This window comes from Coturnix japonica, chromosome 5, assembly GCF_001577835.2.
Source record: "Coturnix japonica isolate 7356 chromosome 5, Coturnix japonica 2.1, whole genome shotgun sequence".
Lineage (NCBI taxonomy): Eukaryota > Metazoa > Chordata > Aves > Galliformes > Phasianidae > Coturnix > Coturnix japonica.
In genome coordinates, this window is record NC_029520.1 from 46,125,351 (window position 1) to 46,152,737 (window position 27,387).

At 40.2% G+C, this 27,387-nt stretch overlaps 1 protein-coding gene across 1 annotated transcript in view; it reads left to right on the forward strand.

Annotated features, from left to right (window-relative positions):
- The first annotated feature begins 1,313 nt into the window (after positions 1-1,313).
- Positions 1,314-27,387, forward strand: part of KIF26A (kinesin family member 26A) — a 65,012-nt gene continuing 38,938 nt past the window's right edge. The window contains exons 1-3 of the mRNA XM_015865662.2: positions 1,314-1,872; positions 3,390-3,890; positions 20,213-20,379. Of these exons, the coding sequence (XP_015721148.1) occupies positions 3,525-3,890; positions 20,213-20,379 (533 nt within the window). The 5' untranslated portion in view covers positions 1,314-1,872; positions 3,390-3,524. The remainder of the gene's footprint in view (positions 1,873-3,389; positions 3,891-20,212; positions 20,380-27,387) is intronic.

The following is a 27,387-nucleotide window of genomic DNA, read 5'->3' on the forward strand; positions in this document are numbered from 1 at the left end:
ACACAGACAAATTCAGGTGCTTCAGAAAACTTTTGCTCACACAGATATGTGCAATTATCTCACTGCGGGTTTGCTGGGCTCTCAAGTGCAGTGGTCTGTAGTAGAACCATTTATTCATCTAATTGTCTGGAGCGTTTGGAACTCCAGAATTTGTGAGCAGAAGTTAACTGGGTGAGTCATTTTTGTAGCACAGCAGGCAGAAGTGGATTTGGAGCTCTGTTTGGATGGGTTTGTAGTTTGTGTGTGAGGGTATTGTGTCAGTACCCCCAGCTTGCACGCCTGCTTTGTTTGCTCCCCTCCATGCCGGCAGAGCTGTGATGAGGATGACTTTAACTGTGCCCCATCTGTGCCCTTAACACATATGGTTGCTCTGCTTCATTTTCTTCCTCTGCAAAACATGAGAAGGCAACTTCCACCCAGACTCATTAGGTCACAAGTTGCTGAAACAGGGGCTCCCCAGGTCCAGGCGTTGTCACCAGGTAGTAAAACCCCTTTAATGGGACTGACTTAACTTTTAAGTTCCGCTTAATGTTTTTAACAGTAACTTGCACTTCCTCTGCCCTTCACGCCCAATCATTAGCCAGGTGTTTTTGTCACAGGGAGTGGAAAAATAAAAGTAATCTAAGCTCACAGCTGGGCCCTCTGAGAGGGAGCCGGAGGAGGGAGGTTGACTACCAGCATCAGTGGGTAGTGGGCTTACAAGGCTGTAATATTGGTGCAATATTGGTGTTAGATGGACATCTGGACTAGATGATCTTAGAGGCATTTTCCAGCCTTAATGATTCTATGATTCTGTGTTTTGTGTAATCTAAATAGATCTATTTCCTCTCCTTTTTAATATGCCGTCCACTTAGTTTCCTTGTAACTGCAATACTGCCTGACTCTGATCTGCCTTGTGCTGTGAACTCTGTATATGGAGCTGGAACTGGGGGCTCATTAATTTTCTTTACATCAAAAGAAAGTTGTTTCTTTCAAATGAGAAGCCTGCTTCACCTAGTCATTTACTTTAATTGCTCATTTGAAACTTTTGACATCTGATAGCAATATAAGTGTTGCCAGATGAGGCCCATGCCAGCAAGAGCCACAGGTGCTTTATAGAATCACCAAGATTGGAAAAGGCCTTCAAGATCATCTAGACCAGCTGTCCTCCTACCACTAATTTCCTCACTAAACCATGTCTCTTAGTACAACATCTAAATGAGTCAACCACCACCCTGGGCATCCAATTCCTGCACCTGATTGCACTTTTGGGGAAGAAACTTTTCCTAATATCCAACCTGAACCTCCCCTACTTGAGGCCATTCCTTCTAGTCCTGTTGCTGGTTAGAGCTTCCTTGAGTGCCAGGCCACGACCTGGTGGCGCAGCACTGTGCACTGGTGTTTTTGGTGGCTGTGCAATCAGTGCTAGGTTGTTGACTGCAAGAGTGTGCTCAGAAGGCTCTCATTTGGAAGGGTTTCTGCAGAATGTGGGCTGTTTGTTTTTTCTTGGGAGATGTTAGGCATGGTCTTTGGCTTGCCTGAAGCATAATGGTGCCTGCAGGGCTGTGTTGTGATATCTTCCAGACTAACCAACAGCACCTTTCTGCTGACGTCCCACTGGCTTAGAAAAAAGTGTCTGAAATATTTTATTGTTTCCTGACTGTTATCTGTTAATTTAGTGTTTCTGACTTCTGGGAGGCATGAAGGGGAAGAATTTTCTTGCTCAGGAGGATAGGCAAAGTGAGCAACTTCAAATGCATTTTAAGCCTTAATAAGGAGAAAAGAGACAAAGATGAAACACTGTCTTTGACCTGAGTTTGTAAATTCGCTCGCTAGTGTGAATGCAGTGTATTGTTCAGTCAACAGCAGGAGCAGCTTTCCTTAGCCCGAGAGGTAATTTTTCTGTTTTTTGTTTTTTGTTTTTTTTTTTTCTTCCAGTAAATAAACAGTAATTTAAATTACTGTGGAAAAAGTAACTTTTGTTAATGGCTTTTGGCTGTGGACTGATGTGATGCTATACACAATGGTTTATATTAACACAATACTGGCATTTTATGAGATAGATCAAAAACTACTGCAGGAGTTATCCAGCAGCTAAAAACAAGCTGGATTCCCTGCTGCTGGTGGAGAAGTTGAGCAGTGTTTGAGGATTTTATAAACTCAGAGCAAAGGGAAATGGCACAGTTGAAAGAGAATAATGAGCAAAGCCAAAGTACCGGTCCCTAGACTTCTAAAGAGTTTTATTGATGTGTGTTGTAATTAAAACCAAAATGAGTTAGTTTTCTAATAGGGCATTCATTTCCTAGAGAGCAATTGCAATTTGGCATCAAATAATGCGATTTTAAAAGGAGTACTGATCTAGGGATACCCCAGCGTATGCAGGGTGTCTGACGTACTAGCTTTGCATGCCCTCATTATGAACACGCAAATTAAATATTTTCACTTAAAATAATTATACGAATAAACCTTTGGCTGTGATTTCATTAAAATTTTAATTGTTTAGAGAGCTGGAGGAGAGCGTGTGAAGTTGGGTTGGTTTTACTGCATGGCATTCATCTTGATAGCAGATTTACAGCAGGGCTGGATTTAATCTCCTGGCTGATCTTTACGGTAGCATGCTGGAGATGGGAAGGTGTTGGTGTGTTCCAGGAGATAGGTAACTCTGTCTCTGAAATGGAAGCACAGAGCAGGCTTATAAGATTTCTGGGCAGCCTTAAAATGAACCAGCAAGGTGGAGGAGTGGGGAGTAAAGTAGGTGTTGCTTTTAAATCAGCTTCTTAGTGTGCACATTGTCGCACCTTCACACATGGCTGTACTTCCAAATCTATTTCTCATCAAAGCAAGTGTAGTGTAAGGGAATATTGCTACCATCTGGGTTGCAAAGGTCAGAAATAACAGGCCTAGCCAGAAGAGGAGCCAGTTTTTGAGCACTACCATCTAAGCTGTTTTTATGCCACTTGATTACTCATTTCTGAGGGTCATGCACTAATTTTTTTTAATAATATGAAATTTTATTTTCCTGGTTTAAAGGTGGTGGTAATGCCTTTGAAATGCGTTACAATAACTGTAGGGTCAGCGTCTCTACTAATGTTACTTTTGAGCATGAAAAATACAAGCATGTAGGATGTGTCCAAAGGAGAGTTAATTAGAAGAATGAGTAGTTATCAAGTGCACCCACAGCTCTACTGTTTAATTTGATGAAAATTTTCGTGCTGGGTCTCATACGAATGAAGTCACTTATGGTTTATTAGTCAGTTGTGACCTGCAAGTCTTTTGGGGTATTCAGACAAAAAAAAAAAGCCTTGATAAATACCAGTAGAGATTTAAAGTGTTTCCATGGGTGGATTTTTTTCTCTGTTTATGTTTTGACTCAGTGTGGTTTTTTTTTTGCTTCTTCCCCCCTTCTGTAGGACCCACGATTATCAGCTTTAATTTTTGACAAGCTTCAAGTGCCTGACTATCTACAGAAAAACAGGAATGAAGGAGAGAGCAGATGCGAAACTTGTGCCACTCACTTGAACCAGCTGAAACAGGAAGCCATCCAGATGATGCACACCCTCAACCAAGCCAGCTACTCAGAAATGCCTGACCTCCAACCTGGTGCCACAGCAGTGACCAGCATGGTACCCAGGGTGGTGACAGTCTCTTCCCAGCGGGACCTGCCACTGATTACTGGGCAGGTGGGCAGGCAACCTGGAAAATCACCAAATCTCTTCTCCGGGACAGAGAGGAAGAAGGGACTTGGATGGTCTCAAGGCATGGGCGGTTTTCCAAACTCCAGCGTTCAAGTCACAGTAGCCCCCAGTGGTCTCAGCGGTGCACTGAGTTCAGTCACCATCCAGGCTCAGCAGTACCTCGAGGGCATGTGGAGTATCTCCAGGGTGAACAGCTTCCTGCCTCAGGCTTGTCTAGTAAGTCATGATAATTGTAGATGCACAACTTTTGTTTACGTGTGTGTGGATAAAGAAGAAATGTGATATGTGTGCGTATTTATGTTAGAGAGGGTTAGCTAATGGTATTCTAAGCCATGTTTCAGGAACTGAATGGCTTAAAAAGAGCTTTGAACGATGTTCTGTCAGATGTCACAAGGAATTTGCTTTCTTGTTCTGGATGGTGACATCCTTTCCTCAGAAGTTTTTTGCAACTGTTGTGGCTTTATGGATGCAGGTTGATGTTATTTGTCTGTCAGATACCTGGTGACCTCTTCAGAAAAACATGAAAGGCCAGGTTTGTCACAGAAAACTCTGGGGGCTTCATGGGAGCTGTATCAAAGACTAACTTGACCCTCAAGTCTAGCGCTGAACTTCTACGACTGTGTTCAATTCAGCAGATGTTGATAGAATGCTATGGGGAGGATTAATCTTCAGGTTAGGTGTGCTGCAAAACAGTTTGCTTTGCAGGAGGGTGTTCAGAAGGTAGCCTCTGTGACACACTTCTGTAAATACTACTGCACTTGGATTCTAGGTGTTAAAGTTGGTTTTAAACCATTCCTGTATTTGATATATATGGTAAGAATTCTTGTGAGAAAGGAAAAATCTTAATAGAGGTAAACATCACATTGACAACCAAGTTCATTAAACATTTGTGACTATCTATAGAGTACTGCTGTGTACAAAATGATACGCAGATTGATTCTGACTAAGTTATAAGCCTTTTTTCCATGAGAGTGAGCAGAAGTCATGCTTTTCACTTAGAGAAATTGCAACAGATCTTTCAAGACCAGGGATGCTGGTGCCAGGCAGCTTTGAGTGTAACATAATGCCTTATGTGCTGGTATATATAAACACTACTAGCATCAGCTGGCTGAGCTTCAAGATCATCAGTGATGAACATTTTAAGAGTGCCATTGTATAACGTTACCTTTACAGGGAGGCTGCTGTATTTCCTTCCAGAAGACTCTTCAGAGACATGATTGTTCCTTCCCATACTTTTTTTCTCATATGGAAATCTGAATGCTTGCATGTCCCCCTATTGAGGGGGCGCCCATTTATATCTGGTGTATCTTTATTGATGTGTTGATCTCTAATGATATTGCCTTTAGAAAAAGGGACGAGAAACATTCTATTCAGCTATTATGAGGAACTGCTTCTGTGCGTCCTGTTCTCTAAAATGCTACTTTGTTTGGGGTCGTTATGGCCAGTGTTAGGGCATGTGGTGTTGTAGTGTCTATTTAATTCTATGTATATCACAGAAACATAGGAAAATTAGAAAGCTTTTGGCTTAAGAGGCCTACAGTCTGTGGAAGCACAAGTATTTCAGTTTTTCTGCTCATTCCCTTCCTGCCCTTTTCACGTTCTAAATAATTCACTAACTGCCAGCTCCAAATTTCTTTCTGCTTAACCATGCTTACTGATAGATGTGGTTTCCCCTAACCACTGCATTACCCTACAATAAAACTGAGCTACCTCATTTAACCCCTGTGAAGTAAAGCTGTGTGTAATGCAACAGACCTGAAGTGCAATCTAGAAATGTGCAAAAAAGCTCAATAGCCTGGAAAACGTGACCTTTAAATGAAAGGACAGACAGTGTTAGACTGGGTGTTGGAGGTTGCTTGGATGTGATCCAGTCATCTGCAAGAGCAGTTTAGTTTTAGATGCAGCTTATGGAGAAAAGCTATTTTTTTTTCTTTTATTTTTGATTTAAGCTCAACTTTGTTCATCTCTGTCCACAGTATCCTTTCTGTGCCTGAATTCTCCTATTGGCTTTTGTTTTATTAAGAGCTTTGTGTCTGATTAATCTGTTTGGGTGGGAAAGGTGGGAAAGTGCCTGCACATTGCTTTTCCCCATGGGCTGGATATAAGGTTGGAGGGATTTCAGGAACTAGCTGATCTAGGATAGCATTCACTGCAGGGCATTCTTGTCCAGTGCTTGTCTTACTTCATCCTACAAATGTCATGATTGAGAGATTTCACGAGTTCTACTGATTGTCAGCTCTCAACCTCCTTTTCCATTAGAAAGATTCTCTTGTCTTTTGAAATAAACAAGCAAAAATTAATCTCCACTGCTGCATGTTAAACCCATTATTCCAGCTGCCAGTTAGTGTAGCTGGAGAAGAATTTATTCTGTTCTAAATAGCTTCTTCTTTTCCTGATGTATTTGAAGCTTGTTGTCACATTTCCAATCTTTACCAGAAGGTAAATCCTGTGCATTCAGCCTTTTCTTGTTAATAATGATTTCTAGACTCTTGATGACACTTGCATCTCTCTCTAAATGGCAACTTTTTGTCCGGTGTCAGTCTAAATATCAGCGCTCTTGCAGGATATATTGTTCTAGCTGAGGTGTCATTGAAATGAACTGTAGAATGGATAGTTCGGGTTTGGGTTACATCCTCAGTTTCACCAGAATCAAGAGTGTTGCAGCTGTGGAGCAAACCTGCAAATATGGAGCCCATGTAAGATGTGAACTGGCCTGGTTAGAGGAATTTTAGAGCAAGGAAAACGAATGCAGTGAAAAGGATAGCATTGAATTATATATTATGTGTAACATGAATGCATCTTGGAGCCCTCATGATACTGCATAAATGCAGAAGAAAAGATAGCTCCTGCCCTGAGGACTTCACGCTCTTGTGATGTTATTTTGACCACTCTGTAAATACCCCTGATTCACTTGGAACTTCACTTGGAACCTTCAGTTTTCCCTCCCCCATCAATGGAGGGCTTTTCATCAAACAGTGCTACACTCCTTGCTAGGAAACTCTTCTCTAAGTGCTTTACAGCTCAGTGATATAACTCAGTGCTGCACTTGAAGTGAGCATAACTCATTTTCTAAAGACTGGATGACAGATGCAGATGAAGGCTGGGATTCATCTCAACTGTTTTCAACTGCCAAAAAGACAGGTGTTTATTCCAAGCTAATTACAGAGCCTTCCTTTATAGCAGTGGGAGAGTACCAGGCACCTCTAAGATGTGCTTTATTCTTCTCATGTTGGTTGTCTGTCCTGGCTCATCCTTGACATCTATCTTTGCTCTCCTCAACTGTTGAAGGTGTCTGTTGCTTTCTGCTGGTGCCGGTAGAACCCAGATGGGTGTCTTGAAAATGCTTAACAACACATCGCTGTCAAACTTTAGGAGACCTTGTATCTACAGACTGTTCTTTAGGTTCCATATATATATGTGTGTGTGTGTGTAGATATATATATATATATACATACATACATACATACACATACGTGTGTGTGTATATATATATATAATTCTATTATGATCAATTTTAACAGTGGTGGTACTGCAGTTGTCTGCAGAGATAAGAGGATGATTTGATTTCTGCTCCTCTCATCTCCCTCCCTGAACTTGCATGTATTGCCTTATAATGTCACTTAGTTACAAAAGCATCTCAGAGCTGAATGTTTGGGGTCAGAAGTGCAGTACATCATAAATTTTTAATAAATGTTTGGAGTTCAAGTGTGAAAATCCATTATATAGATTATAAATTTTTTGAACAGGAGCATGTCTTCAAAGCATAGTGTGAGTGCTGCTCGAACTGAAATAATAACCGTGGTCTTCAGGAGCTTTGAAAAGGAGCCATAATTAAGGATCTGGAGGAGGGTCCAGGGAGGGGAGGATGAGGATTGCAATGAGAGTGCAAGAGGTGAAGATGTAATCAGTGGCTTTACCCAAGTGGCCTGTTGTGAAAAATTACACAAAATAATCACCAGTAGCAGTGATAAGTAGTTTGACCAGGCAGTGAACACTGTGAAGGGGAGGGAGCTGACATAACTCCATGTAAGACAGCTGATTTGCAGTGGACGACTGACAGCTGTAATTAGTACATAGTTTTATATTGATGTTTTTAATTCTAAACATGACAAATGAATACAAGGTTACTACTCAAATGAAAAAGCATGTAAGCAGTGCTCAGCATTGGCACCAACCACACTATTAAACACAGAGTAGCAAGGGGAATTTAGTTTTCCTAGATCCAAGATCCTTCCTGAGATGGAGAAAATGAAGACTACTAAAAATTCATTGTAGCTCTATTAGAAATACCTGCATATATTGCTTACTGTAGGAAAAAGAGGTTCAACTGCGTGCTTTGAATTGACTGTTATTAGTATGCAGCATTATGTGCTGAATAAAAGTGGTAATGTAGCCATGCAATGTAAAAACATCACCGTGAAATAGAGCTTGTTTTGCAAATTGCTTTTTCTTTCATCTTATGCAAAATGAAATCTTTGCCACACTTTATTTCTAATTTGAATATTCACGAATGGGACTGGTTAGAAGGCAAAGTACTGTGACTTTGTTGCCTGTTTACTAGTATCTAAGTTGCTTTAGAAATGTATTTAAGAAGAAACCTAATCTATTACCATACTAGGAAACCTGAGGTGCTGGAGAAGTGAATGATTTAAAAAGACTTTAAGGCACAGGTATATAAAATTGTGAATTTATAAGTAGTCCGATGTTCAAAGCTATGTTTATGTCTAGGTTGAGTGAGGCTCTTTGACTGTGGGTCAAAAGCCGGTATGGGTGTGAATGGGTGCATGTCTTCATAAGTTCAAGGAGTTCTGTTAATTTTCATAATTTGAATAATTTCTGAAGGCTATTTTAGCCAAAATTTAAGCTTTCCTGGAGTTCTTAGGAAAAGAAGATGACATATTCCTAATGGAAACCAGATGGATTCATCTGAGGGTTGCTCAGCCCCTGTTGACTTTCCTGAAATCCTTTTCCTTTCTTTATAGTGAGACTTATGCTGACTTATGCTTTGCTTAGAAGATGTAATAGAAACTGACTGGAAAACAGAAGAATGAGAAGATTTACTTTTCAGCACCTACTTTTTTACATTGATAAATGTCACGCCAAATGGATTTCTAAAATCTTTATTGATAGCTTTCTCGGTGACCTTTTATTAATACTGTGTGTGAAATATATTTTGTAACAAAACAATTAAAATATAGTGCTTTGACCATAAATCTTGTCTGTAAGTCATTTGGATGACTTTGAGCTTTGGGATGTTTCTCAGACGAGATGGATAACAACCTGGGTCTGCAGAAGGCAATAGCAAACCTCAGACTAATAGTGGGGCTAGGACTGCATAGAGACTTTAATGTTTTCTCTTTAGTTTTAGAGGTGCTGGTGTTACTGTTCTTCAGAGGAGGTACATCAAGGAAGGAGAATAGCAAAGAAAACTAGAGTTGGTTGTTCTCCTTAACAAGTCCAAGCAGTAAAAAGAAACTTCCTGATCCAAGTTACGAAGTGCTCTTTCATATTAACCTAATTTTATAGTTCCTGTGTGGAGGGAGAGATGTGATGTGAGAGGGCGACACTATCAGCAGTACCTTACATTCACTTACATCTAGAGTTGCAAGGTTGACCTTACCTCAGCAGCCAAGTAGCAGATCAGCTTAGAAACTGTGGATTAGAAATCTAGTGTTGCACACACACAAAACGCATAGAAATGTGGTAGTTAGCACAGTGCTCTGTGTGATTGCTAAGGACTCCATGCCCATTTTAAATTAAAAAAAGATTTTATTTTTTTTTAATTTTTAGATTGCTCCCAGTATGAAAATGAGCTTGCTTTTTAAAGTATAGCTCAGATATTAGAGTGTCTCATGAAAAATAGGGAGAGTTGGTGAAAGAGGTATTGGCTCCAAGATGAAAATAAGCATTTTCGTAGGGGAAGGTGTGGTTTGCATCCCTTTATATTGTGTATTTGAAACTTCTGCCATATTGTTGGTTTTATAGTCATGGGACAGAGTAACTATCCTCAGGACTCAGACACTCTTGGGGCTCAGATTACCACCTGAAAGCAGAGTTCTTTTGATCCTTTGCCCCTCTAGGCTAAGCAGTTATTATTACAGCTCTCACAGGGAAACAAATCCATCCTGGCCTTTGTTGACAATTGCAGTCAACAAGCAATAATAAAGAATGTTGGCCCAGACTTCACCTGTACTAATCAGGGGGTAGATTTAAAACAAGCAGACTTCAGAGATTATTTGCAGATGATAATCCACAGAATTTACCTTTACTGGGTCTCAGGTTATCTCAAGGCCTGTTGCTGAGGTCAGCTGCCTTCAAACTCTAAGAAATTCTATTCTGTAACTTCTGAGGAACTCTCTGAGAAAATCCTGAGTTTATGCAATGCCTTTTTAAATGTAATAGGGGTTCATAGGACGCTAATCTGGAAAATGTATTATAAACTACATTTTAAGTGAAAAACTACACTTTAAGTGAAAAATATCTCCTCCTTTTTACTCCGGGTGCTTAAATTTTCTACTCTCCCCTGTGAATTAATTTGAGTTGGCCTTTTCTGTTCACCCATTTTACTTTAGTGTCTTTTGCTCAGTACATTTAAACCATGTGTATTATCTGATTTGTTAATTCATGTGTCCCTATCCTCACAAGATTAGAAATCACCTTACAAGAAAGGCTCTTGATTTTTAGCTGGAGCTCAGAAATACCATCCAATAGACTAAGACTATATATCTAATCTAGAAGGGCTTAAATGAGGCTGCCATTGTTCTGCAAAAGTATTTTGCAGAGGTCTCTGTACCCCATGAAAGGAGCTGATCTACATGGCTGGATACAAGTGAAAGACCATAACAGGCAGCTTCTGAAAGGAGTTTTTAAAAGCACCAATATAAAATGTATCTTATGTTTCTGTTTGAGCACTTGGGAAAAAATTTATGATAGATAGAGAGTTCATAGATGTTTCAAGCATTTTATATGTGTGTGTTTAATGGAATGGATTGCCACTTTGCTGGACAAAGTATCAAATCAGCTTTGTTAATTGAAGTAGATTTTTCACATTATTGCTAATGATGTGACACAGTTTTGTTAGAGATGATGTATAAAATAGTGCTACTTGGAATGACATTAATGTACGCATTTAAATTCCTTCTTTTCCATTTATGTGCATTATTGATTTTATTTCATTGCTGGGCAGATAATGGATTTATAATTAGAATACAGTCACCATAATCAATGATGAGATTATTAGACTTATAAATAGAACTTTAAAACTGCGATGAGGTAATTTCCCAGTGTAACGAAGGATCAATAATTAGATGTTCGTTTTGAGTCTTAAAGCAGCACTTGTGAGATTCTGGCATGAAACACTTTAGGGAAGTGAGTCCATATAAATCATTACACAAATTGATGTTGTGGTTGGACATTGTGTGAAGTTGGCCTATTATTTTAGTTTGGTGCCCAAGTGCTTATGAGTTAATTCCTCTGGGTTTGCACAGCTGGTGATCTCTCAAAATTGGACAAGTTTGTTCTTTCCTGGTATTTAATCTGGAGGAAGCATTTGAAAGGAACCTGTTGCTCTATTTTTTATAATGTTGGGCAAAGATAATGATCTGCTACTCAACTTCCCACTCCTGCTTCTCAAAAGTAAGGGTAGTAGAGTTGGTCAAGGTGGTTACGGCTGTTATAGGAAGGTAGTGGAAAATGAATGGGAGAAAGTACCCTTAGGATGACTGGCTTAGGGAATGGTCTGAGTTTAGCTGGTGTCTGCAGACTAGCTGTGCAGATAGTGCCTCCATTCTCAGCAGCCTCTTTGAATGACTCTAAAGTTCTTATGGGGACCTATGGGAGTAGTGCAACCTCCCATTACTAGTTAAGATAAAAAAGACAAGTGAAAGGATAGATGTAAGTGATGAGAATGTTAGAAATATCCTACTCTGTCTGAGCTGTGGCACATCATGCTTAGGGTTGTCTCTAGCAGTGGTGCTATAAATGGTGTTTAGGGAGAGCTATGGACCCCCTTCTATGTAGCCGTCCTTTGGGCACTCTCTAACAGCTTTATATCCTTGTAATCTTGTGGCAGCCACACTGTGCCCAGTGCTCAAGGCGAGACCACACAGCACAGGGCAGAGTAGGGCAATCTCTCCCCTTGTCCAGTGGTAGTGCTGGGTCTGGTGTCCCTCAAGGATATCATTGGCTCTTTTGGGTGCCAGGGTACCCTGTTGACTCTCATTGAACCTGCCATCAGACGGAACCCCCCAGATCCCTTTCTGCAGTGTTGCCTATAGTCTCTTGTTCCCCAGTCTGTAAATATAACCAGGATTACCCTTGCCCAGGTGCAGAATCCAGCATTTACTTTTGTTAAATTTTCTGTAATTGCTGTCTGCCTAACTCTCTAGTTTGTCAAGATCTCTCTGCAAGGCCTCTCCACCCCTGAGGGAGTCAACAGCTCCTCCTAATTTGGTATCATCTGCAAATTTACTTAGTATGTGCTGTTTAGGTGTGTCTTAATGTTATGTGTGTCACACCTCACTTTGCCCTTCTTTGCCCACTCGTGTTTGGGAAGTTCTTCTGGCGTTTCTTGAATCTGTCCTGGCATTTAGCTTAGCTACATGGAGGAGCTTTGGGAAACCTGCAGGGAATCATGACTGTCTGTGCATCTGAGTTGCAGAGTTTCAGCATGGGAGGGTAAGCATTGAACAGCTGCAAGGGAGAAACAGCAGCACCTGCACATCTCCTTCCCTAATTTGAAAGGTTGTTGTCCTTCACCATAGTCTAAACTCTCCCTTGGAAACTTAATGCTGCTTAATAAGCTTACTGGAGATGAGGCCATATACTCTAGATTTTTGTGTACTGAAGATGCAGCTTTCACTGCATGTAACTGGGGCTTGTATCTCTTCAAGTGAGACACGTTCTTCAGTGGGTGCCTTGCACTTGGTAGCTGTCAGGCAAATTAGTCCTGAAGGATGTTCTCTTTTAAAGTAATTATGTGTAATATATAAGCAGTTCAAGCATGATTGAAAAAGAAAGTAGATATGGCAATCGCTGGCCACTTTGTTTTTTATTTGCTGACACTGTATGTCAGTAAATGTCACAACATAATAATTGCAAAATAATGTGATAAAAAGGAGATGCAATTCTTGGAAACGTGATGATTCCATTTTACAAAATAGGGAAAAGCAAGACACAGTGGAACTTGGACTGAGTTGCCTGAAGTCACTGGGTGATTTTTGCAGCCTCAGGAAGGCACTGCAAGTTCTGCTTCAAAGATTTGTGTGTGCCCTGTGTTTTGTTGCTAGAGACACATCTGGCCTGTGGAAGTCAGTCCTAATGGAAAAGCATTTGTCTTCTAGTAGGAAAACAAATCCTAAGCTAACAGAAATTTGCATTATTATGAGCTTGTTAATGAATTCCTTTGCTTGCTCATATCAGCCTCTGACAAAAAGCAGGGATTCAACTATATATTTGTCCATTCGAATAAACAGTTCATTTTTAATTTTGACCACAGTGGCAAATTAAAGCATCCTGAGCAGTAAACAGCAATATTTTTTTGGCTTTAGAAGCTGTAACTATTGCAATGTCAGCAGGGATGGTTCCAAGCAACATTTTCTGATGCTTCCCTGGAGGCAGTAGGAGAAACAGTTCCTCTGGTCTGGCTGTTTTAAATTGACCATACATGGAGGGTCCTGACTTTGAGAGTGCGGATGTGCAGTAGGGTCTGTGCCCTTCCTGACCCTTTCATGTCTCTTCAGCTTTCCAAGTGGTGAGCTTATGTGTATAAATGGGAGGGTAACATTTGTATGTTTGGTGATCAGAGAGCTGTGAAGGAGTAAAAAAATAGAGTATTGCTTGCTGCTTCATTCCATGCACCTGAGATGTGAAGTCACCTGTGTGGGTACTGAAGTTTGGCTGTGGAAACCTGAGTCAGAATGAGAGAGAATGCTGTCATTGCAAAGGTGTGAATGGGAGCAGGGAAGCAGCATGTTCATCGGTGCCCCCTGGCACCTTTGTGCTTTCAGACCATTGGCTTTGCTCTTTCTATCATGGGAACACAAGCAGACTGAAGGAAGGAATGGACACTTCAGAGAGCAAGGACACCAGCCGAAGATCTGTCCACAACTTTACTAAATCTCTGGAACTGAGGAGCATGGTTTAGGTGAGATCAGGAGCCATAGGGGGAATTTCTTCTCCATCACTTTACTGCAAAAGATATCAGCACTGGAAGCACATTGGTTTTCCATGCTCATGCATTTGAAGAGTGAGGACAGTCCATGAAACATACTCTGTGTGTGATTTTTGGTAGTGAAGACACCAATCCTCAGCCTGTGATAGCAATTCAGATATTAAACCAAAAAGTAAGAGCCCTGAGGTTGCCTTTGGATTTCCTACAGTGTTTTCCTGTCTGACAGGCCTTCCTATTTCTATTTAATTCTACTTTTCTTTGATTTTCCCTTCTGCCTCATCTTTAAAGATAAAACAATAAGTCAGGCATTAGCAACTCTTGTAGCTGAAAACCTATTTCAGGGAAGGGATATTTCGCTCTGTGTTTGATTCACCCTGAACACACACAATGCTCATAAAAGTCTGAATGTACAGGTTTAGGCATTCTTGTTATCACTTTGCAGCTGCAGGTTATGGAACTACTACTACAGCAGTGTATTGTGGTTGTAAACTACCCTAGTTATTTTATAATGAGCCCCAACAGAAACATTATCAAAAGGGAGTATGAAGTTTCTTTGGAGTATGTTTCATTTCAAGTGGTATATACTGCATGGTTAACTTTACATCATGCTAGTCAACTTGAGAGGGAGACATTTCACATGGGAGGGATATGCTTGGGAGGAAGGAGGGTTTAAAGTGTAAGCATTACCCAGGTGGAGATTTATGTCATGTTTCTTCCAGTTAGTGGGTCATAGAACTTTGGTATAAAACATTTGGGGGGATTATTGTTTTGTCATACACAAACAAGAGCCTTAATAGACTGCAAAAATCATTAGATCAAACAGTTTTTACAGTTCAATTTGCTGTGATGTTGTAGTCTAAAAGTGGAGAATAGCAAGTTAAAGCAACTACTTAAATTCTGCCTTTTGGCCTGCAAGTCAGAAAGGGGTAAAAACAGCTTGATGGGAGGAAAAGAACAGTCCCAGTGCAGCATCAGGACTGATGTTGCTAGAGCTTCAACTGCAGTTTACTAGTGAAGTCCTGCTGAATGCATTCACTATGGGACCAGTTTTTGGCCAGATAATATATTGGGTTTTGATTGCACAGGTATCTACCAGATATGGGGTGATGTTTCTGTAATTTTTCTTCCTTCCCACTTCCATGAGTGTCCTTAATACTCACATTTAGATGTTGAATCTGATTACTTTCTTTTACATTCCCTTTAGTCTTCTGTGTTTTTTTTACCTTCATAGTGCTGTCCAGGGATTGATCCATTTTTCTCTATGCAGATTTTCATATTCCCATGTTTGCTTCTTGCCTGTCAACAGGCTCATGTTTTGCACAAGTTGCAGAGATAAAGTAGCAGCACCTAGCTTGGCTTTTTTTGATCTGTGGACAAAGGTCAATGTCCAGAGAATAAAAATACTCAGTAAATTGAAAAAAATTCAGCTTAGCTTTTGGCTATGTACCTCAAACTTGTTAAGAGCTTGCTAGGGCTGTAATTGTCCTTTAGATGGTAATGACTTGACAGCATGCTGTACCTGGAAATTTAATCTATGTCCAACTTCTCTATAGTGTGATTTTAGACAAGTCTGACTTGTTTAAACATAGACAGATGTTTCCTGCCATCTGGTCACAGCAGGGAACCTGTGTGCTGGGAACTGGGGATGGGACAGGGGATGCCCTTGCCATACCCAGCACGTCTCTGCAGCCTGAGGATGTCAGGTCACCGCTGTCTCTCTGTCCTCACCCTGAGCTTTCAGGAACTTGGACTGGGAGCAACCTGTGCTACAGTTGTTGTTGTGGCCCTGTCAACCTTGGTTGTACGTGTGGACTCTGTCAGCCAAAATGCTGCAGCACATCCAGCGCTGTTCCAAATTCCTCAGGATGGGCACTGGGACCCCAAACCAAAACCCTTTCATCACTGATGCACTCAGACCTACAGAACACCTGGTGTAATGTTTTCAGCCCTTGCCTTTGCTATGTTCTTACTGCCACCAGTTCATGTATGGCTTCAGAGAGAAAGTAAAGGGAAGCAGCACTATAGAGCAGTTTTGGAAATCCTTCCTTTGGGGACTGGCAGTTTTCCAGAGAGTTAATGGTTTTTATCACCTCCAGATTTTTCTTAGAAAATTAAAACAACAACAACAAAAACACACCAAAAAACCCAACCAAAACAAAAAGCCAAACCCAACACATTAATCTCTGGATGGAGGCCTGTGACATTTAAAATATTCAGCAACGCTTTATAGTGACAAGTTTGTGATTTCTGCACTTGGTCATGAGTGATTTATGAGAACATTGCAGAGTTGCTGCTGTTCCTTTAGAGAAATGCTTTCCGTATGTAGTCCTCAAAAGAGAACGGACTGAGATGAGGGTGAGGCATGAGGTAATTCCCATGCTTAATTTAAAAACAAAGCCCACTTATCTTAGTTGTACCCTTCAGCATCTGTAGGCGACTCAGTCTGAATCAGGAGCGTGTAACAGAGTCCCACAATCTCTACTTAGTTTTCCTGCCTCAGGGCAAATGACTTGGACCTGAAATGTTTCCTCATACCTGAACTGGCTTTTCTTGAACTGGTAACAGTCTTAGTGTGTGACTACAAGGAGGAATGTGTACCCATGGAGCTGTTTCTCCTAAAGCTTTGAAGTCCTCCTTGGTTTGCTGTTGTCCTCTAGTAGTCTTGTCTTCATTTCTTCCCCATGATCCATCTTCTCTTTCCTTTGAGGGTCCCCCAATATCCACCAAACACGCGGACTGTGTGTATGTGGTGTGCAGAGGTGAAAAAGGGCAGAAGGAGAACGTGGCCATCAGTGTTTGACCATGTAGCCATCTTCCTTTTGGGAAGCTCATGTGTGTTCCTGATCTGTGCTGAAATGTTATTTTAGCTAGAGAAACTGGATGTGCCTGTAGGAAGACTGACCCTTTTCTCCTCATCAGCTGAGATGTAGCTGTATCTTGGAGAGCTGAAATTGATTGTGCTGGAAAATGCATTCACTTCATACAGTGCAAAAAATCCTTGAAATTAATCCTAAACTTGGAAGAGCTGGTTTGGCTTTTTTTCCACAGCTTCTTGGTAAGAATTAACATCAGTCTTCCTGCAATGTTTAAGAATGCTAATTGAGTAATTGAAAACTTAATGAAAAAGGTATGGTTTGTCTTCAGCACTAGGCTTCTAATGAACTTATCTTGCTTGAATTATTTCACTTTCTCTCCTTTACAAGAGTTAATGGCTTCTCACTGTCCTCATTCAATGTAAATTTCATGCAAAGAGCTGAGGAAAAATACTGTCAGATTTACCCAGAAATTGCAGTTTGAGTTTTTAAAAGTGTGTAATAATTCTAGGAATGGCAATTAGGCTTCCTGGGCTGTTCTATGAAGTCTGTGATCCAGCTTAGATATGTTGGCTAGGAAATGGGTGTTTGAAAAGTATAAACCATCTGCTATCTGAAAAATGAGTTTAGGTCTGAGTGTTTTGAGTTGAGGTGCCTGATATGTCCACAGTCATTGGTCTCTTTTAGAAACTTAGGCTTTTAAGTTCTCATAGAAATGAATAAATGATGAAGAAAGCACATGTGTTATCTGTTGCTCATGTTTTTGTTAAATGTGAATTGCTTTGATGGGAATTGACCTGTCAGAAGATGAGTGCTTACAAAGAAGCAAAACCTGATCTGGTTAACAGATTCCAGTGAGTTCTTATAAATCTGGCATACTTTCCTATAAAATCCCCCAAAGTTTTCTGATAAATACAGTTTTTATCTTCAGCTTTAGGTTATGCATACATTAAAGGTTAGAATCATGTTGCTTCTTCAGTATTCTTTTTTTTCAATATTTTGCTTAAATGTGATTTCTTTGTTTTAAAATCCCGCTGTCTAATCTTGCCCTGTTAAAAGTGAATGGAAAAATACGTATAAGTTTTGGGAATTCAGCTTCTTCAGCTTTTTAATCTGAGACAGTGCACATGACAGAGCTCTGCGGCTGTCTTCCTGGCAGAACATAAGGGAATATTCAAACACTAATGCTAAGGAGTGGCAGCTGGTAGGGTTTCCTTCTCTCTTGTGTTGGCCTCTGAGCATGCCAGTCCCTCAGTGTACCAGGTCTGGAGTTTCTCATCCCTTCTCTCTAGAAACCAGTCTTGCTCCACCTTGCTTCATCACTTTGCTGTGTAACTCTACTTTCATCACTCAGATTGCTTAATTAGGTGAAGCTTAGGGTGAAGTCTGGTGCTGTGAGCCAGTCACCACACAGGGCAGCTTGGTGTTACAGCTGATGCAGCAGCTTAGGTCAAAGATCCTGAGTCCACCTTTTCCTCATTGGCATTTGATTGTTTCTGTGATGTTGTGTCATGTGGTCTTCTTTTGGTTATTCTCTTACGCATCTGATGTATATTTCCTAATCCATAAATTGCTAAGCACTCAGTAAGCAATTCTTGTTGGCAGCATTTTGCATCAGTTCAGGTAACTCAGAAGATACCACATTTGGATCTTTCCTAGTCTGTACATTTTGCCCTGGGTGTATCATATTGTCCATGGCTGGCCTAGGTAAAGACCCTTTCAGTTTGTTCATACTCAGGTACCTGCTTTATTCACCATCCCATAATCCTCTTTACTCCATCATTTAGTTTCAAGCAGCTAACCACGTAAGCAGATTTCATTATTTTCCAGTCATCTCACTTCTTGGCTGTCCATTTGTGATGGTTCAATGTCAGTAGCTCATGGCTGTTGTAGACAGACTTCATTTTCTATGTGTGTGTGCGTATTGCTAGTGTACCACTTTTTTGTGTCATTCTTGATCTCCAGCAGTGCTTGGTCTCCTGCATTGCTAAGAAATCTAATCTTCTGGGACATGTGTGTTACCAAGTGAAGGATTTTTGTGAAAGGTTATTTAAATCTTCAAGTTAGGCTTTCAGTACAAGTAACTTCACTAGGATTACCTTGTTTGTTTGAATATTCCTCTGTCTCAGCCTCAGATCTCTGAAGTCTGGTCTATAAAAGGAGTTTTTTGTTGCAACATTGTAAGGTGAAGCATTTGTCACTTCTCCTGTTATGATAACAGCATAAGCCTTTGAAGTGCAGACGTTCTGAAGAGCTGAATGCACTTCCTTCTTGTTGACTTTTCTGGGAACTGGGAATTCAACAGACAGAACCTATGGGAATGAGTCCAAATGAACCTCCAGACACTCAGCCAAGCGCTGCGAGGTTGGCAGTTTTCCTGTGCTTGATACCTAACAACAGGGTTGCCTCACTTCTTACGAGAACAACTCTTTTTTCCAGTGCATGAGAAAGTTTATTGTCTGTATGTAGCTGGGAGAGCCCTATTACCATATTAATGTGTCTTTAGTTGTAAAACATGATCTATGGCAGCACAAAATTTAAAATTTGGTGGCATTGCATTTGTGCTTCATTACAAGACTGTCTCCTTTTTCTGGAATTTATTTTAGCTAATTAGTTGGAAATGTCGAAGTAGCATTTCAGATGTCAGAAATATCATATATTATCATATGTGAAGCAATTACCTCTTTTGACAAATATTTATTGTGGTGTCGTCTTTAATTAAATCTTCAGTACTCCTAGACAGAGAGCGGGTTATTCTTAAAAGGAGTCCTTCCCAGCACTGTCAATGAGAGTTTGACTGCGGGACTTAATTGAACTTGGCTCTCAAAGAGTTAATTGCCTCGGGAGGATGTATGGATATAGCACAGTTTAACAATACCAATGTCTGTCACTTTGTTAGAATTCCAAAACAACCACCTCCCTCCAAACTCAGTCTGTGATGTTGTGGATGTGTTATGCTGAAGATGATGTGGCTCCTCTTGTTCTTCTGCTGGAACTGCGCGTGTATTGGAGACAAAACTGCCACATACTTGTGCAGTTAAGATGGGTAATGCAGAAAAGCAGGGCTGTATACACATCTTACAAAATCAATTCTTTTGGTTTTGTTTAGTTCCTGGAGTTATTCTTGAGGAAACCTGTTACGAATGTGACTCTTTGGTTAGTTCCTCTTAAACAGATCGGTCTTGTAGATGATGTGCCACTGAGAAATAATTTCTGACAGTTATAACTGAACCAGATAAACAGTTCTGCCAGCTCCCAAATAACACCGTAAAACAAAAGGGTTCTGCTTATCATTTTCCATTTCTTCATGCCTGTCATACCATTTAACTGTGCATTACCCATCACAAAAGGTCTCTGTGTTTTTCTGCTTGTCTGCTGCGGTCATGGCTTTTACCTTCTCTGTTGCTGGACCTTTTGTGGTACACTTGTCCTGTTGTATTGCTTCTCAGCTCATCTTCGTGTTCATCCTCACACTCTTTGGAAATAACTGTTCCCCACCATGGCCATTCAGCAAAGAGTATTAACCTATATATTTCCTTTTATTTCTTTTTCAGGCAGAAACAGCACCAGAAAGTGTCTGGGATGGTCCCAGCGTTCAGGTCAGCTCAGGGCAGAACAATTCCGACCCCACAGGACCTGGTGGCTCAGCAGCTTCCCAGAGCTTGGTGGCTCCATCTGGGGTCTCAGCAGGTGCCTCGGCTGCAGCTTCATTCTTCATCAGGTTCGTCACCTTTCTGTTTTCAGAAACTGCTTGTGGATTTTCAAATGGTTGTGAAATATCCTTGAGGCTTTTTTGATAGGTAGAAGGTGAAGTGCTTGGTGTTGGTTGCTGAGAGGTAGAGTTGGTCACCTATGGCTTTCCACTGCCACTGGGGAGCAGGGATGTGACACTGACATCCCATTTCTCTCTCTGCAGACTTGAGCAGGACCAAAACCCTATCACGTACCTCTTGGTCTTTAGCCCTGAATAGACATTTCTACCTGTAGCAACTCTGGTTTTCAGTAGGTTTCTTTGGAGCAGAAGCAGCAAAGCTTTTACACTTGGATCAAAAGTAAAAGAGGTTTTTATTTAGATTTTCATTCAGCAGCATGGCCACATGTATACATACAACTGTTATTTTGTGTTTTGTTTTTTTTCCCCCCTTATTGGTAACAACAGTTAAAACAGTCTAAGACTTTTATAGCGCTAGCATGGAGCAGTCTTCTTTTTTCCCTGTTCTTGGGTCTTATAATGAAAATAAGTTGTTAGTTTTGTTTGTGAAACGTTTGTTGTAATTAGCACTGTTGACTAAATGCAATACGCTGTCAAGCAGATGGTATTTAAAACAACAAAATTCAGGGCTTTGTACTTGCATTCCAAACTCCTTTTTAAATTCAGAACTGAACATGTTTAGAGACAATATTGAAAAAGCATATGTCTGTGAATGGCATTAAAGTAGAATTTATGCACTGAGGAACCTTTTTATTCTTGTTAAAATTGTATTGTTTCCTTTTCCTTAATTATTTCTTGCAAGATTTGACAAAATGAATTTTAAATTGTAATCTAAAATAAAAAAGAGCTCTTCAGAAAACAGCACTTGGGTAGATGAATGTGGTATGGTGAGTCTGAAGCATCAGGTACCTATCTACCACCATGTCCCTGTACACAAGAGGTAGGGAAAGGTCTGTGCCAAGCGTCATGTGTGGAAGCTCATGTCGTGGATCTGTGCTGCAGGTTTAAAGTCAGCATAGAGAAATGTTGCTGACAGAGGACAAGGTGTTTTGTTTTAAGGTAGTTATTTGAAGTTGGTGTGAGTGGAGAGGAAAGTCAGGGGAAAAACTCAAACTTTTTTTCTTTTGGTTACCTAGATAAAGTTAGGTAAATCCTTTCCATAGTAGCTAGAGTGGCCAGTTGCACAACTTTTATTGTAGTACTGGGGGTACAAACAGTCTGATTCAATCTACTGGAGTAGATTAAGCTTTATGCTTTCACTGGAGAATCCAGAAAATAAAACAACCCATTTAGAACTGAGAGAAAGAAATCAGTGCCTATTAATCTGAAAAAAAAAAAAAAGATCCCAAATCTTTTCCTCCCAGTGGTGATTCTGTCACTGGCCAGCAAAACACAGTTCTGGATTTATTGTAAAGAGACAGGTTCTTGCTAATGATTATCATTGGCTTGACTGAAAGATTCTTAAAGTCCTCAGTCTTGTAACAAGACTGAAAATGACGTCAGTGTCTGTTGGATCAGGCCCTAATTGCTTCACATGAATCTGTCTTTGCCCTGAGTGAATAGCAGTTTTATAGCTTTAGCAGCCATGTGCTAGCTAAAATGTTTTAAAATCCATTAGTACCTCGCTTATTCCCTACACGTTTTCTCTGTTCAAAAATTCTCTTTTTTTTTTTTTAACCAAATAATAGGGCTGCTTTGATTTTTATTTTTTTTCCTTCATTTTTTTCCCCCCACAAAAGCACTTGTTTCAACAGTTTTCTGAATTAGTATTTTCATTATCTTTTATCATATTGCTGATAAATGCATTTCAGTATTTATTTCTTGGTCTTCTCAGAGTCCAGAGGAGGTTTTTTTTTTTGTTGTTGTTGTTTTTTTCTATTCCTAAAAGCAAGAGTTCAGGAAACAAGTTCAGCTACTGCTGTGATTGAACATATAGATAGAAACACAGGCAGTCTTATGAAGGTAGGAGGAGTGAGTTCCAATTTGATCCCTGGCAGTCATATATACATTGATCATCCTCAGGTGGATACTATTGCCTAATCCTGGCTAGGCAGATCCATCCCTGTCAGCATTAATCTTCCCCTCCCCCCTTCCTCCTTTGCTTCTAATGTGTGACACCCTATGGATCAAACTTCCAATGCTGTCCCCTCCTCTCCTTGCTGAAGTATGTAGCCCTTGGGAGGAAGAAGAGGAAATCTTCAGGGATGAGAGAGACATCTGCTAGTAGAATCTGGGGGTAGAAGTAGCAGCTTATCCTGGGAGCAGAAGTATTAGAATTAACAGTTTCAGCAGTTTTCCTTCAGTGGTGATGGGGTATTAGAACTGTTTGATCTAGCCTTTCCACCCCTATGTCTTTGTCCCTTTGCACCATCCAACTTTGAGCGAGTGGTAGGAGGTCACCTCTGCCTTGAATCCTTTGTAGCAGCATCTTCTTCTCTGCCCTTCATCTCTTACTTAGCTAACCTTCTCTCAGCAAGCACCTTCAGATAAAAGAGCAGTCGCAGGCAATGGCAACGTGCTGCAATCCCATATTGTATTTTCTGATTATTTCCTTATGATCTTTCTGCAGTCACTTAAGCTGTAAACTTAATAGCAGGGCCAGACTGTTGTTTAAGTTACGCTGAGCCTGGGACACTTTTTCCCTTATTTGCTTCCGGACAAATACAGTAAATATATTGAAGATTTTACAAGTAATCTTTTTTTTCCCCCCCAAAAAAACATTCCCCTCTTTTCATCTTTCTACTGAGTGCTTCCATCTTTACAGGAGTCCTTTTTAAAAAGCGGCTGTGGATGGGCCTTTTTCTTGGGAAGAGGGTTGTTTTGTCACAGGAATAAAGTAGCTAGGCAAAAATATGCATGTATATTAACTTTCAGTGTATGAGGGTGCAGGGTTAGTTACTTCAGAAGACAAAGCCTTTGTAGGTTGCTTGTGGAAACTGCGCCTGTGATTTACTTAGCAGTGGCAACAGTAGATCATGAATAAAGGCTTCCAGTCTTGTTCTTCATGAAGCAGCATTAACTGTGTTTGTACAGGTCTGAGCACAATTAGCTTTTGGGTTGTGGCGTGGTTTGCTGGCAGCACATAAATGTCTTTCAAATTAAAACTAGAATCTCTATTCAGTGGAATGGCACCCTTTGACTCTTGCTTGTGGGCTGGCTTGTACCTGTGAAGTCAAGTCTGTGCAACCTTTTTGGTTCACTTGTTTTTTTTTCCACTCCAGTTTATTCCTCAATGATAGTCATAGTTTGTAAGGTCACAAATTCAGAACTCAGTACAGCAGTATTCATATCCTCGTGTGGAAAAAACTAATAGCTGCAGCAGAGCCTTTACCTGCTGACAAGAGGTACATGGAGTTAAAATGAATTTATCTTAAGATGGTCTTCGCAGTGAATGTATTGATTCTGTAATGCATAATGTTCAGCCCAAGTTCATGTATCATCCAAGGCTCCTTTTCATTTGAATGTCATATTTAATTTCTTTAAGCTTAATTATGCTCTGCTTTTCAAAATAAAGAAAAAAGAAAAACATTTTATTCATTACCTAGAAATGCAGAGTCTGGTGTGGAAGTACTAAGTATTCAAAATCAAAGCCAAATATTAGAACCAGCAGACAGAAGCGTATTAAGAAATTAAATCAGTTTTAAGCCTTTTTCCCTCACTCTGATCTGTCATAGAAGGAGAAAAAGCTTTGATTAAGAGCTGACTGTGCCACACAAGCAAATTGCCAGACATTGCTCTATGGTCGTGTTACTGAAGGGTTGGAGGACTTAGGAGAAAATGCAGTTTCTCAGTATGTCACTGTCAGAATAAGAATGTTGGAGTAAAAAGTGCAGCTCTGGTGACTGTGAAGAGGCTCCCAGTTGACCTTTATAGTGGAGGTGAAGTTTTAAGTGGGCATTCCTCAGGTTTAAGAAAAATGCAAGTAGGCTTTGCCCATTGGTGTCTGAGCCATGCCTTGCTGTAGTACTCCATACTTCGTATGTGTTTCCACAGCCTTTTTTCCTTTTTTCTTCCCTTATTTATTTATATATTTATTTTTTGTATAAGCAACCTGAACAAACTTGCAATTACCGAGTGAAAATATGTGAGAAAGTTGTAGTACCCTTCTGTGAGCTGAATTCTCTTATGCTTTCAACTAAGTAAATATTGACTGATTTTGGTGGAAAGCTGTAATAAGCTGTTAGATTTTTGTCAGCCGGACACCTGGGAAAGGGTGGAGGTGTTGTATTCAAGAGCAGGCAGAAAGACAGCGAGGAGGAGGAGGAGAATGAGCTTGGGAAAAGATTAATTGTCTAAAAAGAAAATACCACTCTCTTGAGAGAATTATTAAGTTCCCCTGAAAATGAAGCTGTTGCTGTTAATGTGTGATTTATTTATTTATTTATTTGCCTGTTGGTGGCTGGTGACAGTCATGGCAGTGCTGCCTGTACCATCATCTGAAGATTGGTTCTTTTGAGTTTCTGGCCTTGTTATCCAAAGTGGGGCGTTCAAGCAGTGATGGAGCAGCTAAGAGAAACTGAAGCTGTTTGGAGGAAACTATGTACAAAGCCAACTGACTCTGAGCAAGATTGAACAGAAAACAAGCTGTATTGCATCTTAAATATTAATATTCTTTGATATTGGATTGTTTTTGTGTCTTTTCGGGCTGGTTTGGGCACAGGGTTGCACTTGCTGCTGTGAGACCATTGCCTTTGAAGCAGTGATGAATTACTTTTCCAAACACAGCACTCTCTGTGCACTCCCTGGTTTCTAGGTCTCTAAATTATTTGCAGTGTTGCTGGGCTTCACTAGATTGAAATCAGTTAAGTTAATAAATCTGGAGAATCACAATGGTGAATCACACCCATTATCTTTCCACTCATCGTATTTCTGCATGTTTAGGAAAGCTATGTCAATTTAGACATGACATAAAGCACTACACGATGTGCTTTTTGCAAGCAGCTTTCTTAGCAAGACATAACACACAATCTCTGAGTAATGCAATTGAACATCTTATGAGTTAAAATAAACATAGTCTTTTCCTAGATTCAGGATATTCCATCATATTGTAATGCCTGTGAGTTGTGGATTACAGAATCTAATTATTCACTAATGAGCAGTAATGGTACATATAAACTAAGGGTCACTATCCTATTACAGGCACCTGATGGTTCACTGATAAGCATTTGGCCATTAGATTGACCATAAAATATAGTCAATAATTGAGGTTAGTCATAGAGCAGGCACCTTATCAGCACTCGGCATGGTGGGACAGCTTGTCAGTACTCTGTGTACTGATTGTGCTGTGACTGAGCATATGATTAGGGTATTGAAGCAGTCTGTATCTAATGAAACTGCACGAAAGGCATAGCAATATTAGCACAACCACTAAATGACTAATGTGTTTTTGTTCCAAGCTTCAGACACTTCAATTAGTTCCAATAAACTCTGATCTAGCATAGTGGTAGGCAGAGGATTCAGATATTTTGTGTACATGCTTTCATTACGCTAGTCAAAATTTGTAACGTTTCGGGGACAGGTGAAATCTGTGTGGCTTTGAATGAAAAATGATGGAAATAATAAAGGCTGTCATTACCGTTTTTACTTCACTTTTTCCAGTTTTATTTTTGCATTTTTAAAATTCAGAATGCTTACGGAGACAATAGCTGCCGCCTGGTTTAAAAGACGAAGCTGACAGTAGCAAATTAGATGTCTGCATGTTCTGCTTTAAGATTCACTCATGCAGTTCATGTAGGCTTGTGCATATAGATCTAAACTTAGAATGTGTTCCTTAGCATTTAGTACTGTGTGGAACATTACTCAAATAGTCTACCTCTTGAGGGCTTTTGAACGGATATTGATTTTACTGTGCTTCAAACTGTTGCTGAGAAAATAACCTCAGAACCATTCTTTTATGATTATATATTTTTTTTTTGTTCCATGAGGATGCCTTAACTTTCATAAATTATTTAATACAGTGAAGGATGCAAAATGTCTGTCTGAACTGCTGTTGAGGCGTCTGTGATGCGACCTTGGAAAGTAACCATAGAAACACGTTAAAAGCATCAACCGAAAATCAGTAGTTGGGTTTGACAGTGATGCAAATTCTGTGAAAGAAGATTATGATGTATTAGGAACACTTGAGGCATATATTACTGCTAACCTGTTAAACCTGATTATTCCTTGTCTGTCAGTACTTTCAGAATTTAATACAGGGAAGAAAAAGAACAAAAAACAAAACAAAACAAAAAAACCCTACTTTTTTTCTTTAACTTGCCATGTTTGAGATGTTTCCAGCTAAATCACTTCATCCTGCCATTCTCTGTCCTTCTAAAAGCAAGAATTATATTTCTGTTAAGCTCGTAATGTAGTTCACCAATTCTCTGTATTTAATAGCTGTAAACTTTTGCCCTGTACCCTGCTGGGATGTGCTGGTATCCTGGCTTTGTGCAGAGCTGGCACAATTTAAATCTCTTTGACAGTTAAAGTAGATAACTGGGTTACGAGTAAGTAGTAGTTCACCGGAAGGTGAAGAAAACTTGTGACGCGTTGGATCCTGAGCCAAACCTTTTAGTGCTGAAATGCAGTAGCAAGGCCAGTTTGTGATGCTGCAGCAGAAGTGCTTGTGATGATTACAGGTAACTATAGCAAATCTTTGGTGAATCACAAGTCAGTGGAAGAAGCAGTTAGTTGCATTCTCATTAAGGCTAGTCCACATCCAAGAAATCGTATGTTGAAGTGTCAGAAAATTAAATTGGAATTAATTGCCTGGAAAGGGGGATCCTGGCTTTTCCTAGCCTTGCTGACAGAGGTAGACAAAGAGCTGTATGTGGTTTGTCTCCTATTTGTGGGGTTGTGGCAGTATCATGGGAGCTCTGAGGCTCTTCCAGGGACACAGCAACTGGCTGACATTAATGCAGCTCAACAGCCGCTCAGAGCATCAGCCCTTCTTCATTAAATCCCCCCTGTGCCCCACTTCCTCTTGCTACCAGCCAGTCAGGAATGGTGGCTGAGCATTCTGATGGCTGAAGCATCCAG